Source organism: Tiliqua scincoides, chromosome 1 (assembly GCF_035046505.1).
Source record: "Tiliqua scincoides isolate rTilSci1 chromosome 1, rTilSci1.hap2, whole genome shotgun sequence".
Taxonomy (NCBI): Eukaryota; Metazoa; Chordata; class Lepidosauria; order Squamata; family Scincidae; genus Tiliqua; species Tiliqua scincoides.
Window position 1 is genome coordinate 41,584,202 of NC_089821.1, and position 18,544 is coordinate 41,602,745.

An 18,544-nucleotide genomic window follows, 5' to 3' on the forward strand; every position below is an offset into this window, starting at 1 on the left:
TATCAATATGATAAAAAGATAAGGAACAAGATATCAATGCAATAAAAAAAAAACCAAGATAAAATCCACCATAAAAACAATTCACAGCAATTTAAAACAACAGCAGAAAAAAGGAGCAGAAATAATAAAAATCAGAGGGTTGGCTCACTTTCCGGTTCCCTCCTCCATATAGTAGAGAACTTTGCATTCTCCAAAAAGCCAATCCTGAGGGTTTGGCAATGCCTCATAATGTGCAATATGGAATAGCACATGATGAGGCATAATGTGCAATATGAATGTGGAATAATGTACATAATGTGCAGTATGGGAAAAAAGGGGACTGCCAATGGAGGAGGAACTTCAAAAGGAAATTGTGTCCTTGCCCTTGAACAAGGAGAATTGCTGTTCTGCTGGTGCAAACCTTCATACACATCCCACTTCACTTGACCTAAAAAAAATCTCATTTAAATAAACATTGCATCACAGGGTTCATGGTTTCCCATGTCAACACTGCATCTACCTCAGTGAAGACCAAGGCATGCACATACTGTGTCTCCTTGAAGTCAGACAGGAGAACGTGCTAGGAAAAGCTATGAAAACAACTCTGGTATACAGATCTTACACATGCTCGTGGAACAAACTGGCGTTACAAAAAATTTCAAGGACATTCTCCTTAATGCCAAACAGACTTAACTGACTTAAAACTAGTTCTTTGACTTAACCATGTTGTGATTCAATCAAATTGTTAATATATTTGACTACTCTGGTTACCAAGTTCAAACCCTGCCTAAGTGCTACATAAGTTCACCCATGATAGGTCAGTTATTTTGGTAGCCTTTAACATCATTCCTCATCTCTCACCAATGCATGGAGCAACATTTATAGTTCCAAAATTATTTGAGATGAAAGCAGGGTTTGCTAAAGAAACTCAGAAATGTCATGTAGTGCTACACCAAAAACTTCTCACAGCCCAGATTTACTGAGGCTACACAGAGGTTGATGCTTATTCGTATTCTTTCTGTTTTGTGCAGTGTCTTCTTCACATTCTCCATGAGCAAAAAATGAAAACAAAAAGCATCTGAAACATTATAGGGAAAAGAGCTGGTACAATCTTAAACAGGGAAAAATGAAAATGTTTTCAGATTTTCACAGATACAATAAAACTAGTACAACACTACATGGTAGAAACCCAATCTGCACACCTGTAGTCATGTGCAGATTGATCTTGCCTGCCCATTCCATGAGACCTGTGGGGCTTTTGCTCCATTGGTTGTCTTCCTAGTAGGGGCATCACTTAGCCAGCATTCAGCCATTTTTCAAAATGCTGGCAGCTCCCCACTTATCCAGTATCAATGTGGCACCCTCAACTCATGGGCCTCCATTCCATCTGTGTAGAATCCACGGCTTATGGCCTCCATTCCCTCCACACTGGGCAGTAACATTATCTGCACCCAAAAGAGGGTGACTCTGAAGTTTTGGTACCCAACTAGGGTTTAGTAGCTTCCCACAACTCCTACGTTGCCAGGAAAGGTATACTTTGGGGTCAGTTGGTCCCCACTGTCCCCGAATTCCTCTGAAACAAGCCTCCTTCCCTTGTATTCATGGTGCACCCTGGCAAAAATGACCTGAGCCACAGGACAGGATTTCCCTTAACTGATCAGCAAATCAGAATTACAGGAAGTAATGTGGTACAAGGCTTAGGGCAAATGACACATTACACAAAAATGTAATGACCCTTCCAAGTCCAGGTCTTTTTAATATTGGATATTGTGGGTTTTTATTAGGGTTAGATTTTATGGGTCTGCCCCTTTTTACTAATTCTAATTGCTGCTAGTTTTATGATTTTTTTCCTTTGGTCTTTTAATGCAATACATTTTAATGTGGCCTTATTTTAAGTAAATTTTTAATGTTAATTGTTTTTACAAGAGGGCCTTCGTATCCACAATTAACTGCAAATTTAACTGCGAACTTGGTACGGGGCCCCCTGCCCTCCGCAGGCAAGGGAAGCTGTGGTCCCCTAACCTCCAGAGTATCTTCTGATTCCTGCAGGGGCCACTGGCATCCATCCTCTGTGAGGTTCAGAATGGCCATTTTGGCCAAAAAAAAAAAGTCACTTCCAGTTTTAGTAACATCATTAAGCAGATAATGTAAACCACTTTATGAACTTTTAGTTGAAAAGTGGTATATAAATACCGTTAATAATAATAATAACAATAATAATAATAATGGCCAGAAATAAGTACTTTGTTCTGACAGAGAAACTCAACAGCTACAAATGACAAAAGTGTCATTTGCACAAGAATTGCACTTGCACAAGAATATACAAATCTTGATCATATTTTCAATATATGAGAGAGCCCAGTTATCATGCTGGGAGGGCCCAATTATAATGGGGGGGGTGGATAATTGCTTGGGGGGGCTGCATTTGGCCCATGGGCCTTATGTTTGACACCCCTGCTCTAAAGCAGTGTTTCTCAAAGTGTAGTCCTAGGAGCTCTGGTACTCCCTGAGATCCCTTCAGGAGCTCCATGAGCACACCATAAATGGCAGCCATCTGCTCAATGTGAAATCACTCTGCCCATGTGCAGGTGTCATGCGGCTTCCTGAGACACCAGTAGGACTGTAAAGGGTTCCAGAAACCAAAAAGTTTGAAGAACACTTCTCTAAAGAAAAGCAGTTTTGGAAAGGAGCATTAGTAGGGATGGGGACTGCTTAGCTTTTTCTCCTCCTGCTGTTTTTCTGTGGAAAGTCACCAATACTGTTTCCATTTTTTCCCCTCAAAGCATCCCCACTGCATTTTTACCTTTACAAACATGTCACTGAAACCCAGTTGGGCAAAATGCAGCTTGATGAAGGAACCAAGAGCCGCAACAGAAAAAAAATGTAGATGGGGAAAAGTTATGTCCTTCTCTATGCAAAATAACACCTTCCCAAAGCTACTTTTATTTACAAAAAAAAAGCTCCCAGGGCTTTGGGACGCTCATTTGCATAAGATGCAATTTGCTCCTTAGAAAGGTCAGTTAAAAGCAACAGTGCAGCATAGAAGAAAGTCTACACACCTATGGGCTCAGCTCACTGCAAGTGTAAGAAAGCATGCAACAATACACAAAATATTAGATCAAAGCATGGTGCCAATGCCCTTTCTGCTGACCATAAGAAGCACTCTCTCAGATTTAAACAGAAATTGCTGGTACGTATATTGTCAAGTATTTTCACTTAGGCTGTATCCATCAACCATCTATCCTGGATTCACTCTAAGAAATCTATAAGAGAAATGTGGAGTAAGTGATCTGGAAATTTTTTTTTTTTTTTAAATGACAGTTGAAAATTGAGCAATACTTATAGTCAGTGACGATTAATACTCTGAATGCTCAAAATTACATGCCATTTAGTTATGTGCTAGAAAGTCAAATGATGCCCTAAACAATGTGATGCAGATTTCATGACTACTGTACCTGGAACTAAGGGCCCAATCCTATCCAACTTTCCAGAGCTGACTGAGCCATGCCAACAGGGCATGTGCTGTATCTTGTGGTGAAGAGGCAGTCATGAAGGCCTCCTTAAGGTAAGGGAATGGTTGTTCCCTTATGTCAGGGCTATGTTGTTGCTGCATCAGTGCTGGAATGTTGGAGAGGATTGGGACCTGAAGCATCTAAGGCAGAGGTCTCCAAACTGGAGACCACTGTGCAGCTGAAAAGCCTTCCCTGTCCCAGCCAGCACTTACAGTTCCGCTGTGCTGCTGCTGCTCCTGGCACCCGAACTCGTCACAAAGGCATGATAGGCAGTCACATCTATTGCCTGTAGCCCCAGTAGTCTTTGCGACAGGATGTCCAGGCAGACGTGACTGCCCAGAGCATCCTTGTGATGATATTGGGTTCCAGGAACAGCAGCAGCATGGCAGAACTGTAAGTGCTGCTCACATGGGGGAGGGCTATCTCTAAGTGCCAGATCTAGCCCGAGGGGTTTGCAGAGCCTTGCTCTAAGGTAGGGGTGTCCAAACTTTTTGGTAGGAGGGCGACATCATCTCTCTAACACTGTGTCAGGGGCAGGGGAAAAAAGAATTAATTTACATTTAAAATTTGAATAAATTTACATAAATGAATATATTATAGATGGAACTTATATGATTGAATGAAGGTCTTGCAATAGCTCAAGGTCTATAAAAGGCCTGGTACAAAGCAAGGCCAGCCTTTCCTTTGCTGCCACTGCTGCATCACAGACATGAAACAGTAAGCAGTGGAGGGAGCCCTCATCCCACAGCTCATGCAAGAGGTCAAACAGTCGCCCTCACGCTGAAAGTAGCTGTGTCAGCCCAGTGCCGGCTCCAACAAATCTCCAGAGTGCCAGAGGCTCATTGGATATTGGGGGCTCCCCGAGGGCTGCATTCGGAGTCCCTGAGGGCTGCAAGTGGCCCCAGGGCTGGGGTATGGGCACCCTTGCTCTAAGCCAAGAACAAAATAGGGAAGGATTTGAACTGCAGAGATTCCTCAGAACATATTTCACTTATACACAAATGTGATTATTCTCATACCAATTTTTTGATGAGCTGAATAACAAGTACCCTAAACTTAAACTAGTAGACATAGATCCAGAAAAGTATCACTTTCTGCGATTTCTTCCTTTATGGCTGGATTGGTAAAAACACAACTACATCTGGATACCAATGCATTTCCACAGTCTGAGGGCTCCTGTTTGCCTGTTCTGTTTTTTAGAAACATTTCTATTTTCATGATTGCAGAGATCAGCTTGAGGTAAGGAAAAAGCAGACAAACATCACTATATTTTTCTGCTTCCCAGGTTTTTAAGGGACTCATTTCCCATTGATGGGAAAGTTTTTGGAGTAAGTATATTGGAGCCTGCTAACTGCAACAATGCTGTACTGTAGTTAGATCTGCACAGGCTGCTGATCTCAGCACCAGTTCAGCATTTAAACAGTCAGGCCACTGAAACTTGGCCCTTTTCAGAAGCTGGTTGACAGTGGATGTACATGGGCCATCTTTAGCACAGTTAAGTGGTAGTGACCAGAACGTACACACAGAACTCCTCAATAGGCCAAAACGATAAATTCAAGTACTGTCAGTTACATGCAACCAATGGTATTTAGCTACAGCCATATTCATTGGGCCAGATGTAATGTAATGGATGGGCAGATATAATTTGTGTCTACCACTAACCCTAGAAGTCTCTCATTTTTTCAGGAAGTAACTTGAGAAAGAGGTGAGGTGACTGTACTGCCATTGAACTGAGAATTTAGAAGTACCTTATTTACTCAACCTGGATCTGAACTTCAGCTGTTCAGGGTTCAAAATTTCCCCTTTTCCAACTCTTAGCATCTATCAGGACAATTTTACTGCACACAGAACTACTGTTGGCAAAGAAAGATGTTAGAAAATTCGAGAAAGAACAACATACAGTGGGAACCTACACCTCATCTGATACTATATATCAAAAAGATTAATATTTACTCTGAAAGTAAATTATCTTTGTTACAGAAGCTGAATTTTTACAGCTTTGCCTTGAGCAAGTTCAGAAATTGGTCTGAGAACAGTCAACACTTTCCCAAAATGCCACCCTATACATTTTGAGTTTATCCAAGTTAAGCCACAAAGCCATGGAAAGAGATGTTGAATTGCTATGTCACCCTTTCTGTACAGCAAATGTACCTATGGTCAGACACAACAGTCAACTAATACTCTTTCGTAGTAACAGCCTGGAATTCCATTCTGGCTGTTCCTCACCGTACAGGCAATTCAATCATGTGGAAGGGCTTGCAGGCTTGCAAAGAGGCTTGGATAGTTCCTCCCCCCACCAATAACTCTATAGTGTCCTCCGCACACCACATTGCAACTAACACACTCTCAAACACACTGCAGCAAACTGTTTTTAAAACTTGCTCGAATTCCACAGTGGCTAGCAATGTAAAGGATAGTCCTTCCCAGGGCAGGGTGAAGACGGCTGCCCAGCTGATGTACAGATCTAGTAACATGCTTATTTGGATCAGAGCCAACTTTTTTTAATGATCTGTTCTGTGATAGGACAGTTTTTTCTGACAAGATTAAAACATTTGCATTGACAATGAACTTTGCTCGCTTTCTCAACAAGGGGACAAAGCTACCTTTCCATCCAGCCTAAGGAAGGTCTCTGCATAACTCAGAGGCTTGCATACCACCAGCAGAGCAAGAGATGTTGACTCAATCAAAAAGTATCATTATTTAATACCTCTTTGCAAATGCAGTACAAAACTATAAAATGGTTTTTTGGGATTTTCACTATGCCGAAACTGTTATGCCACAATAAAGAAAAGACCTGATTCGTCTTGGGTCAACCTAAGGCCAAGGGGTGTCCTGTTTTACCATTCACTCTATCAGACCATGGGGGGGGGGGGAAGCTGAACTAAAAATAACTCATAAAAATCAGACTACTAAACAATAGGAACAAAATGTGGAGTTTAAGCTTTCACTTAGTTCTTAACACCACACAGTGAGACTGTGGCTCAGTAGATACTTGAATTTGTATGATCTCAGAACCAGGCTATACCAAAATATAGCAAGGTGAGGAAGGGACCTTTTGCTCTGCCTTTGTTGGTTTAAGTTCAGGCGGTAAACATTATTTTAATGCAGCATTTGTAATTCTTGGGACTAATAGTTCAGCAGTCTTGAAATCCTTTGTCTTCCTTGTTGTAAGAGGAATGCAGCATGCGGCACACACGTTTCCCTTACAACAAGGAGGACAAAGGATTCAGTGATCAGGAGACAATTAGTCCCAATTAGGCCTATTTCGCAGCTGAGTGCAAAGGGTGGGGGAAGGGTGCTCACATTTTCAAGAAATATGTCCCTCTGGCAAGTTCCAGTGAAATCAATAAAGCTACAAGTCTGTATCTAAGCCTGCAGCTCACAAACAAAATTGTGCGGAGCTTCATCAAGCCTTTGACATCTGGTGCTCTTTCAACACTAACACATCTGTAACAACCACACAATAAATGTCGGCAATTTTTTGTCAACTAGTTTATTGCAGGGGTATCAATAAACTCTCATAATTTCCCATTCACCATCGTCAAGGGTTGGCAGCATGCACCTACAGGCCATGGTCATTCTGCCCACAAAGTAAAACTTGGTATTTTCTTTTTAAAAACGAAAGGGTTTCTAGCCCTCATTGGTACGAAAATGGTTAGAAATGTTACCACAATAAATGTTAAAATATCAGCAAGAAGTAGTAAGACACCCGAATTCTTTTTGTTTTTCCTACCCTCACAATTTCTAAGTCCCTATTTCAAGACTTTGAACCAGCTCATGACATAATCCCAGTATGGTGGTCCCAAACAAGTTCCTAATCTCTAATTTCACTAGATAAGATTTAAAACACTAATACTACTTACATGTGTACATGTGGAGGCTGGAACCTGCTCTGGTTGATGTTGTAATGCGTGAATGCCTGGGTCGGATTTGAGCTGTATTCATCCACTGTTATGGTAACTTTGCCTTGTGAAGAAATTCCATGAGCCATCCTTCCTCTTTATAGACATGAGCAATTTACAACTTTCCAGAGCAAAGGATGGGGGTGGGCATTGTGTTTCAGCCAAAATCGGAAGCCAAAAGATCTCCTCATGAACACTGTAGACTTCTGGAAGAACAAAATATAGATACATTTATTTAAAGATCTGAAATTCCACTTAGGGTTTGAGTTCCGCCTAGCCTGGGATAATTTTCTATAGAAATACATATCAAGATCTTCCTAGTTTGATTAAGACGATATATGTGGTCACTAAATGAAAATTATTTCTAAATGTTATTAGGCTTACTACTTACGTTTAAAGGCCACTTAAAGTTTAAACTCCACTTGGAGGGCACAAGTGTTTTTACTTTAATCTGAAAGTGTGTTTCAGATTTTTCTACCACCCTTCCTCCAAGGAGCTCAGGGTGGTATACAGAGTTCCTTCTCTATTTCTGTCATCAAAACAACCAGGTGAGTTAGGCGAGACTGGCAGATAGTGACTGACCCAAGGTCACCCAGGAAGCTTCATAGCAGGGATTTGAACCCGGATCTTACAAATATGTCCACATCCCCAAACCACTACACCATCCTGGCTCACAACTTTAAAAAATCTTAACTATACAAATACTAGTATAGTAGTTGTACTAATCACAGCTCTGCAAGTTTTCTAAACCTGCAACAGTCAGACTAGGTTGGGTCAACATGCCTTCCATTGTCTTTCCCCTGCCCCTTCCTCCATACATACATACATGCATGAAAAGAGTAACATTTTAACAATAATCACCTCCATAAATGGTTCTTGTAACACTTCCACATTCTTGAAAAACAAACAAAAAATATTTCTAATTCATTTCAAAATACAGTATCTCTTAAATATATAATTGGTATTTCAGTAACATTACCAGCATGCCCATGTTGCGCATTCCACAAGGTTCAAGCTTATATTATATTAAAAAAGAATGTTATTATAATGTGGCCATCTCAGACAGACGTGGAAAACAGGTAAAAAATATTAAAAATTAAAATTATTAGGGAACTGGAGAAACTTCTTTAGCTGGAAAGGTTAAAAAAATAGAGCCTCAAGAAAAAAAAAAAGATAACTGAGGAGTATATCTCAGAAATTTATAAAATTATGTATTTTATGTGAAAAAGATGTTACAGACATTCTCTCGCTCTCTCTCTCTCTCTCAATATTAGTACACAGAGTATCTAAACAACAGTCACTGGTATTTGGCCGAGGGCAGGCCGAGAGGGCATTTCCTGCTACCTGGACAAAGAGGTACCTTTTAATCAGCAGAGTGAGAGCAACTGTTCCTCTTTACCCCAGCATGGCACCTTTACCACTGGCTGTTGCTGGTATCTCTTTCGCATCCTTTTTTCTAGACTGGGAGCCTTTTGGGGACAGCGAACCACTTATCTGTTTTACTATGTGAACCACTTTTTATTGCAAAGTCATATACAAATATTCTTAATAATAATATCTTTTTTCAACAATGCATAAGTAACTCAAATTTCACTACCATAAGATGTAGCAACTCCTAGCATGGATGGTTTTTTAAAACTGGTTAGACAAAGATAGGCCTATCAAAAGCTATGATAGCTAAATGGAACATCCAGGTGTAGAAACAATATGAGATGGAAAAGACAAACAATGGCTACTGTCTTCATGCCCTTCCTTGCAAGTATCCAGAAGTTCCTAGCAGACCACTCTTAGATGCAGAATACTAGACTAGATGGTTCCTGGGCTGGTCCATTCATCCTTATGTAAAAAAGGAAGAGTACTACAGAAAATAATCTAACCACCCAATTCTACTGGGTTCTTATGGTAGCAGACAGTGGCTTAGCTAAGGGAGTGCAGGGGGTAGCAGCCGCACCGGGCAACAAGCTTTAGGGGGACAACAAACTGAGCTTGACACTAGTGGCCAAAATTGTGAAAATCTTGTTATGTATGAATAATACCATCATGTTATATATCATTGGAAAGGTAATTTATTGCAGAATGCAATGAAACAAGTCATGTTAGAATATCTGTTTTCTATCAAAAGTTATGGCAAATTAACCTGAAAATGAAAACACAACTGCCTTAAGGAACAAGAAGTGGATTTCTTTAACTCAAATTTGACCTATGAGAGTGATTGTTCTGAGAGACAATAAGATGTTATTATGATACAGCATGGAACCAATAAGGTGTTAATATCAGTCAGCTCTCATTTCCATGTATCATAATACAGCTACTCCTGTTAACTTGTAAAGAGGCACTTTTTCAAGTCATGCTCCTCTTATATTTAGCAGGGAGAGAATAACCATCCCTCTTCACCCCAGCACAATGTCTCTAACCAATAAGAGGCACACTTTTTATATATTTACTTAATTAAATTTGATTTTGTTATGGGAGGCTACAAAATCTTCTTTGATCCCAGGTAGCCGATAGATGCCTTAACTATGCCACTGGCTGGGAGAGGTGGCAGATCAATTGGGTGGTGAGCTGCTGGGAGAAGGAGGCAGGTTTCCCCACAATTTGCACTTTTTAAAAAGCCCAGGTGTGATGTCATTTCCGGTTGTGACATCAGATCCAGGGCATCATTTTGAGCTATGCAATGGACTGCACGTTCATTAGCTGCGCCACTGGTAGCAGATCTCACAATCTACTGCAATACACCCCAGTACAGCACCACAAAACCACACCAGTGTGCTTTGGAGCCACTGGCACAAATGGCCAGAGGCTTTATGTTTGCACTAGCAGCTCCCAGACACCCCACTGGGAACAGGCAAGGTGATGGAGGGAGTAGTAGAGAGGAGAAGTGGAGGAGACCAAACTGGGAGCAGTTTGGGGGCGAGAGGGGGAGGATCTTGGCAACAGCAGCACATGTCAAGATCCTATCCTCCATTCTGAACCTCATTCCCAGGAGTCTCTTCAGGCTTATGCCAGCAAAAGAGCTGGCATAGGTCCAGAGAGATCCATTGAAGGCCAGTCAGTCTACAGAGAGATAAGGAAAAATTACTTTCTACTGTTACACAATCTGTCCCTTTCCTCTCAGGGTGACTTCACTTTAATCCAAAGGAATTCAGAAAAAGGTATGATAGAAGTGCATGATCACTGCCCTGGATTTGAAGAACATTTCATCCTAAATGATAAAGACTAGCAATTCTATACAGATTATAATTTTTTACTGTGAACTTTACACTTTTCAGTTTTGAACTTAAAAACTATGAGTTTCTATTCATTTAATTCACTTATAATTATCCTATACATTTGACTGAGAATTCAAAATACATTGGGTGAGTATGTGTGTCTGTTCACAGATCCAAATTCAGTTCAATACTGGTCATCCAAATGGTCTGTAAAACTCTTGATTATAGCATTACGCCAAACTGCTTGTTTTGTCATTACCTTCCCCAAATAACTGATTAAGAATAATCCATCCTTCCCCCCCCCCATTAAAAGTGAACAATATAAAGTTGAGATACTCATAGACCTGCTATTTTAGTGTACCCCTTCCCCTCCTCACATCACTCTCTTTTAAAAACTCCTATCCAAATGTTTTGGATGCTCGTCTTTCAACTGCCACACATATTCGTGTGGTTTTCTAGCCATGGGCTGAACGTTCAAGATTTAACATACTAAGAGGCCTAAAGGGCAAAACTTCTAATGCTGTTACAGCAGAATAAACTACAGGTATATCATAATTCCAAAGAGATCTTAATAGGCTATTTCACAAAGAGTACTAGCGAACATTCAGGATGTGAACTTTGGTTGGGATCCTCAAGTCTTCAAGGGTATGGCTAAGATCCAAATATATAAATACGAACATGCTACCAGAAGATGACTCTTACATTTATAAATCAGTGCCCACTAAAACTAAAATATCCCCAATTGTTAGCAATACCATCTTAGTATTGTACAATAGATTATACTGTATTTTTCCTACCCTGATGCTATCACCAGACACAAATAGAAACAAGAATTGCTAGATATAAATTAAAATATTTGGAACATTTATTTTGCATCAAAGTTATATCATGAACTTTAAATTTAACTTTGTCATAGAATTCTATGAAAGAGCTCTCCAAATGGCAGATGGCCTGCCATAGGCCATTCATTTTATTATTTTATAACCTCAGGCCTAAGTAGGCTTCCATATGTTAAGCAGGTTAAGGAATCCCACAAACTTCTTTTTCAGGAATCAGGATCTTCTCTTCATCTCACATATAAAATAAAAAAGCAAGCCTGATGAAAGAAAAGTAAAATCCCATCAAGAAGATCTTGACTCTAATGAGCTTATATATTTCAAGAGAATGTACTGTTACCTTTGTCTTAACCTCCAAATACTTATAAAAAAATATATTGGCATGTGGGATAAAATCACCAGAGCAAAATTCACTAAGCCAAATCTTTGCCCAGTTTGTGGTGTAAGATAACTGCCTACAAATTGTAATGTAGGAATTTCCATACCAACTTTGCAGCTGTTTCCTTAATTTCCCCCACAATTATATTTTACTGTTATTTTGCATAACAGTAAAACACAACACCTGCTTCCAATTGCAGTTCTGTTTTGAAGACTGTAATTCTCTTTTGAGCTACCAACTATGAAGACAGTGTGCAGTGTGGAACTGCATAATTGCACTGCACTGAAAAGTAAATACAAATGAAAACATCTTCCCATTAGAGAAATGACTGTCATTAAAAAGAATGTTAGCTTGGGGATGGAGGAAAAAGGAACACACTTTGCATTGTTAGAATTTTAGCTGTGACATAGATTAGGGTGTAGTGCTGAAATGGCATGGCACTTTTTTCCCATTTTCCTCTTAACAGATTCTGTTGGATAGAAAACAGTATTAATGAAACAATCTAATTGGTTTTTCTATCCTTCTAGAAAAGATACATCACTACATTTTCTTTTAACTGAGTGTGGGCAATAGACAGAATTTTACGTTTTATATTTAATGGAACTTAAATTAAATCAAAGTCACAGAGTACAATAATCAATCCTATGTATGTATTCTATAATATTCAAAACTTTTAACCATGAAAGAAACCACTTGGCTAACTCAAAGAAGCAGAATATTGATAGCCATACATAGTTCCTTGAAGTTCGGTTTCACTGAGTGTCTGATTACATGTACATTCTGATTCTTTGTCATATCTTATGTTAAAATGTGACAATTACACACATGGTGGTTAAAATGTCAATCAATGATTACCAAACTACTAAATAAAGGTCATGTATTCTATCCAAGCAGATTGATTTCACTTGAATTTTATTAATTTTCCTTTAATGTTTTCCAAGTGAAATGCAGCTCCCATATCAGAAATGCTTGATTGTGATCTGCTTTAATGAGGAGCTCTTTGAAGAAAATCTAAGACAGAAACCAAGGGTATCAAAACTTTCACAAATAAATGTATATAAGCCACTGAGCTGTGTTCCAGCACTATTGTTTTTCTTTCCCCGTGACAGCAATTATTCTTTAAGAAGACTGTATACACAATGGAATATTTGGGATGGGGAGAGGTATTCCACAATGTTAAGCATTTTATGTCTTATTCTAAGGCTAGAATTATGAACCTAAAAGAAATCATCAAGAACAATCCTATATCACTTATTAGTGAACAGCTCAGTGGCTTGCCTGAAAATGATAGGAAGCATCCTGCAAGGATGCCCTGAGTGGATTTCTACAAGGGAAAATGTCACAGAGACTTATGAACTTCCTAATTTGCTATGAAGTCTTTCAAAAAGGGGCCTTTATCCGCATATTTATACTGCAACTTTTGCATCACAACAAAAAAAGCTACAGCAACATGTTTTTCACATTACTACACCATATAATATTTTCCGTGACAAGAGCAACCTTCTGGATGTATGCAGTAAATAAAGAACATGACAATAAAATCTACCATTTGCACAGGTGTGAAAAGAACAAATACCAGTGGGAGAGGGGGGAACCCACCATTTTACTCCATCACTGGGAATATCAGTTCTCTCTAACTTTTGACTGGCCTTAGTTGGAGAAAAGTCAGAAGTTCCTTAAGAAATGGGGGAGGGGGGAAGTGCACTTAAAATAAGACACTGATGCTTCTACCTCATCACAGGTTCATGACACACATCCTTATACTGACTTTGACAGAGTCACACCACAATAAGTAAATATGATAAAAAGAACCTCAAAGTGATCAGATTCTGGTACTTTCCTATATAGCCTATTCCAGCGGAAGTTTATCAAATCACCATGTGCAGCATCAACTTGAACAGATAAGTTCTGAACCAAAACCCTATTCATATCCATCAATTCTTGCCAGCATGCACCGAGTATGCACGTGTTTTTTTTTTTAATGCACTCACAACTTGTGATGAGGTACATAAAAGTTACATCAAACAAATGCTGGCCAGGACAAAAAAAAATATCTCATCCCAGCACAAGGCTTGCAAATGAAAGCAAACCTGTTTTCCATTCATAAATGCCTACTGCCAGACACATACACATGCACGCACACAAGCAATCCTTTGGGAGCCCCTCTTCCCCCTTGACCATCCCTGGGTTGAAATTCTCCATTCCCTAAAGATCCCTTTATTTACACTTTAGGGTGCAGGAGCGCCAGGCAAGCGGAACCCCCCTTCAGAGGTCCCCAGCGTGCACTCACACTCTCTCCTGGTGGCAGTCAATCCGTGCCCATGTCTTAAGCGGGGCTGGGCACACTGCTGCTCGCCCTCCCTTCTCTGCTGGAAAGGTGGGCTGCACTCCACTCCTCTGAATCCAGGCTGGCTGCTTAGGCTGCTTTCCTCTCTCTCTCTGCCTCTCGCGTCCCCTCTTTTTCCCGGGGCTGGGAATGATTGATCACCATCAGCGACCAATGGCTCTGACACGGCACCATCCTGGCTCCGCGATCACATCCCCCTTTCCCCCCACGTCATTCATCCCCACCGATCTCCTCCTTCCCACTCAAGCTGGCATTCGAAACCCAGATCAAACGCTTCGCATCTCTCCACTGCCCTTCGGGTGGCTCCCTCTCTCTCCCTTTTGTTGCTGCTCAGGCTTCCTTCCCCGGTTTATGGCTTATTTTGTTTCTTTTCTACCTAAAGTTTTGCTCTGCTCAGATTTCTCCAGCCACTGAAACCTCCCCCCACCATCCAGATTCTTTTCCAGCTCCCATTAGCATGAGACTACAGTACCTAGCAGGGGGTCTGGGCTGTAGGGTTTTTTTTTTGGGGGGGGGGGAGAAGGCAATCACATAACCATGCAGCAAGGGGGGGGGTGAAAGGGAAAAACCATCATCATCCTCGCCAACTGCATGTCTTCCAGCTTTGGCAATGGCCCATTCCCTTCCTCTCCAGTCACCCCGCCCCCATTCTCCAGCCCCACCACCAGCGCGCACAGGCACCCCAAGAACATTTCTGAAAGGTCTCCAAGTGCCCTTTAGGCCTCGTGGAGGTCATTGATTGCCAAGCAGGAAAAAAAATAATGCCAGGGGAGAGAGGGTTTGCATGTGAAAAGGGACAACTCCAGAACCCGATGGCCAAGATGGGCAATCACTACTTTTTGCATTGCCCTCCCCTCCACCTCCCCCCCACCTTTCTTTGGCTTTGGGAAGGAGGTGAGAAAATGCCCCTTAAGAAATGCAAAGAGGGCTCCAAGAAGCCGCGATTGCTTCCTCTCTTTCCTCCCCACACCTTCCTCCCCCTTCCCCCCCCCCCCATCCAGGCACACGTTTTCAGTTTCAATGCTCCACTGTACTTTGCATTGCCACTCTCTGGTCTCCCTCTCCCCGGCAGCCCTGCACAGCACAATGCTCCTTTGGCCTACCCTTCCCCCCCCCCCGGTCGTGCTCTCACATTATAACCCCGATCACCCGAGACTTTCCCCATCAGCAGCCTGGAAAATGCACCTCCGCTGCCTGCTCTATTACCCACAGTCGCCCCTTTCGCGCCCCCCCCTCCACCAGATCACAGATTAGCGCAAAGGCTGGAAGAGGGGGCAGGAAGAGGAGAGATGGGGGTATTGCAAGGGGGGGAGGAAGAAGAGGAGGAGGAGGAGGAAGAAGAGAGAGGAGGAAGAGAAACAAACACTCGCGCTGAGCCACAAATTAGCCTCTTTGGAAACAGACACAATCTTGGGCAAAAATCCGGTCCTACACAGCCGGTGCGAGTCCCATTCTTGCTGCGGCCGCTGCTTGCCCTCTCTGATCCCCTTGTACTTGTACATGACAAGGCACCTCTAACCCAGGGCTTTGTGTTTGCTTGTGCTTATTTTCCCAACCCTCTCCTGCTCCTTCTTCCGCTGCATTCCTCTTCCCTCCGCTCGCTCTCTCTGATGGGGGGGGTGAATGATTTACCTTCTCTCCCTCTTTTATGATCCTGGAGGTTGATGTGTATTCCTAGGGATGCCTTCAGTGCTGGGGAAGGAGCCGATCCATGAGGATGGTGCCGAGGAGCTGGTGCCACACACACAGCAAAGGCTTGGCAAAGGTGGAAAGGCTGGTGCAAGGCAAGGCAGGGCAGGGCAGAACCTTCGACCCGAGAGGTTCCCTGGAGAGAGATGAGGAGCAAAGAGAGGGGGAAGGAGACAGCAAGAAGGGAGGAGAGCAGCAGCCTCGGGGGGAGAGAGAGAAAAGGAGCGAGAAGGAAGAGAGCAGAGCGGTGCAGTGAGAAGGACTGCCACTGGGGTCAGGGAGCAGAGCACCAGGAAACAGGGCGGCCAAGGCGCTCTCCCCACACACACACACACACACACACACACACGCTGCCAGCTCCTCCTTGCTGCTGTGCCTTACTTGACTCCCCAAGCCGAAAGGCAAGCAAGGAGGGGAACTGCCCAAGCCCTGCAAATCTTCTCCCCTCCCCTGAAAGCTGAAAGATTAAATAAAAGAGGAGACAGGCTGGGTCACACGAGACCAAAGGCACAGCCTGGTGTGCCATGCTCACAATCAGGAGGGTATCCCTCAATTTCTCAAACATTATTATGGAAGCATCGCATTAATTAATGGTGGGAGGGAAACACCCCCACGTATTCATAAAAGTATTCATAACTGGTTGAGAAAAAAAGTCAGATTTTAAAAAAATTATTTTTTTTACAGTCAAGGAAAATTTACATTCACCGACCCTAAACAATTCCACACAATCAATCATGGAAGTGCTGCCCCATTGACACATTAATAGATTTCATAAGGAGGTAAAACCATTTGACTCTCCCATATGAATATATACAGGACTGGAGCCCACACCTTTCAGGAGAGTGCCAAGGTGTTGCTTCTTCTAAATAAGAAAACACTTAGACAACAATTGGAACACTTTACAAAGCGGCAGTGTAAAATAAAATGGAATTAAATTGTGACTATAAATGGGAGTTTATTGCAAGGAAAATCAGGCACTTAAAAAAAACCCCTCTGTAATACATTATTAGGTAGACAAAAAACAAGTGTTTTTTAAAGCTGAAACAGGATGAAATTCACAATGGTCTGTACTTTTTCTACAGTACAACTTTAACTAGTCAGACAAAAAACCCAGAATTAGACTAGATTGGAAATAACATGAGGCCAAAAGCAGGTCCACATTCACTTTACCAGGAAAAAAATGAAATTGTTAGGCAATACAGAGAAAATAAGATTGAAACATCTCAAATTGTATTAAAGCAGTAAACAGGCCATGGCCAGAAATAATGTCAGAAAGCACTGTAGTTATTTCAACTTTTTAAAAAAGCCAGTGGGATTCTCAGTATTTATGATTGCTTTGGTTGTCTTTAACAGGATTAACAATCAAACTGAAGTTCTGAGTGAAGTATTACATGGTAGAGACAACAAAATCCAGTCATAGTGGAAAAACATTTTGTGACAAAACTAGAATTTTGGTGCCTAAAATGCTATTAAAGTGCTGTATAGGTAAGTCATGCCTAATCAATTTGCACCTTCTACATACCATCCCACTTTTTCAGCCAACTTCACTTCGTGAAAAAAAACACTGAATGATGCCACCATATAGTAGCCTGTTATGATGGCTGCCGGTGGCCATTTCAACATAATCAACCATTGAGCTTGCCAGAGTGACTATACCAAGCTTTGATGGTTCTGCAGGAGAAACCTAAAACAAATAGTGATTGAACAGCATGCTGTATTCAGAGTGATTTTTTCCCTTAGATAGTTATGGTAATAGGTACCTAAATCCTCAGCCCAGGCACTGGAATGAAAATAACTTTCTGAGCACATTTGTCCAGTTCACTTGGTGATCTACCAGATCAGCCGGGCAAGTTACTATCTCTCAGCCTAATCAAACTTACAAGGTTCCAGTGAAGATAAAAATTAGATAACACTATACATTCACCCCTCATCCGCAGACTCGTTTTCTGTGGTTTCATTTCTCCACGGTTCACAAATTCCCCCCATCGCACTCATGGCTCATTTAATTCTCTTTTGCTTGGCCTCCTGATACTGTTTCTTGTGCTGTCTGCTTCCCATTTCAGTTACTGCTGCCAGAGGGGATAGTGTTTGCAGCCCTCCGGATGGCTTCCTCTCCTCACCTGCTTGTTTACGCCTGCCCTCCAAACAGCTTCCTGTTTGCACTTTCCCTCCATTGAACAGCAAGTGCTAACAAACAAGCAAGAAGAGGAAGTCATTTGAAGGGCTTACAAGGAGTAACAGTAAGTATAGGACTCATAGTTAAAATCTCTGGGTATACTGACCATAAAATTTCAAAACTAGTTTTGTTTGATGAATTAAAAACAACATTTCATCCTACAATCTCTGTAGACATCATCAGGCATCCAAAGGCAAACTCCACCAGAGATTTTAACTATGAGTGCTGTTGTCTCCGGCTATGATAATCTGAGAACCTATTGTAAGTATAGGGTTAGCTGCTAGCCACAGTTTCAGGTATCCACGGTTGCAGCAGCAAAGTATCCTCTGAAGATATGGGGAATGAATGTATATGTTGCCCTTAGCTCTTACTGAAGCTGGATGGAATACAATACAAACAAGATAGATAACCATCATTTGTCTGTATCAGAGGAAATGGATACATAGAACAAAGATCTATAATAAACATTAACACTTTTAATTTTAGAAAGTAATCTGCCAGACTGGAAAGATAAT

General features: G+C 41.5%; 1 protein-coding gene across 6 annotated transcripts in view; it reads right to left on the reverse strand.

Moving 5' to 3' along the window:
• MPPED2 (metallophosphoesterase domain containing 2) overlaps window positions 1-16,087 on the reverse strand; it is a 186,844-nt gene extending 170,757 nt beyond the window's left edge. For 2 of the 6 annotated variants that reach the window (XM_066626787.1, XM_066626780.1), the window contains exons 1-2: window positions 15,797-16,087; window positions 7,355-7,599 (exon numbers count right to left, since the gene is read on the reverse strand). In XM_066626787.1, coding sequence (XP_066482884.1) covers window positions 7,355-7,482 — 128 coding nt within the window. In that variant the 5' untranslated portion in view covers window positions 7,483-7,599; window positions 15,797-16,087. Of the gene's footprint in view, window positions 1-7,354; window positions 7,600-8,254; window positions 8,288-14,107; window positions 14,306-15,568; window positions 15,645-15,796 lie in introns of those variants that run through there. The other 4 variants (XM_066626781.1, XM_066626783.1, XM_066626786.1 and 1 more) reach the window with 4 other exon arrangements.
• Between the last annotated feature and the right edge of the window lie 2,457 nt (window positions 16,088-18,544).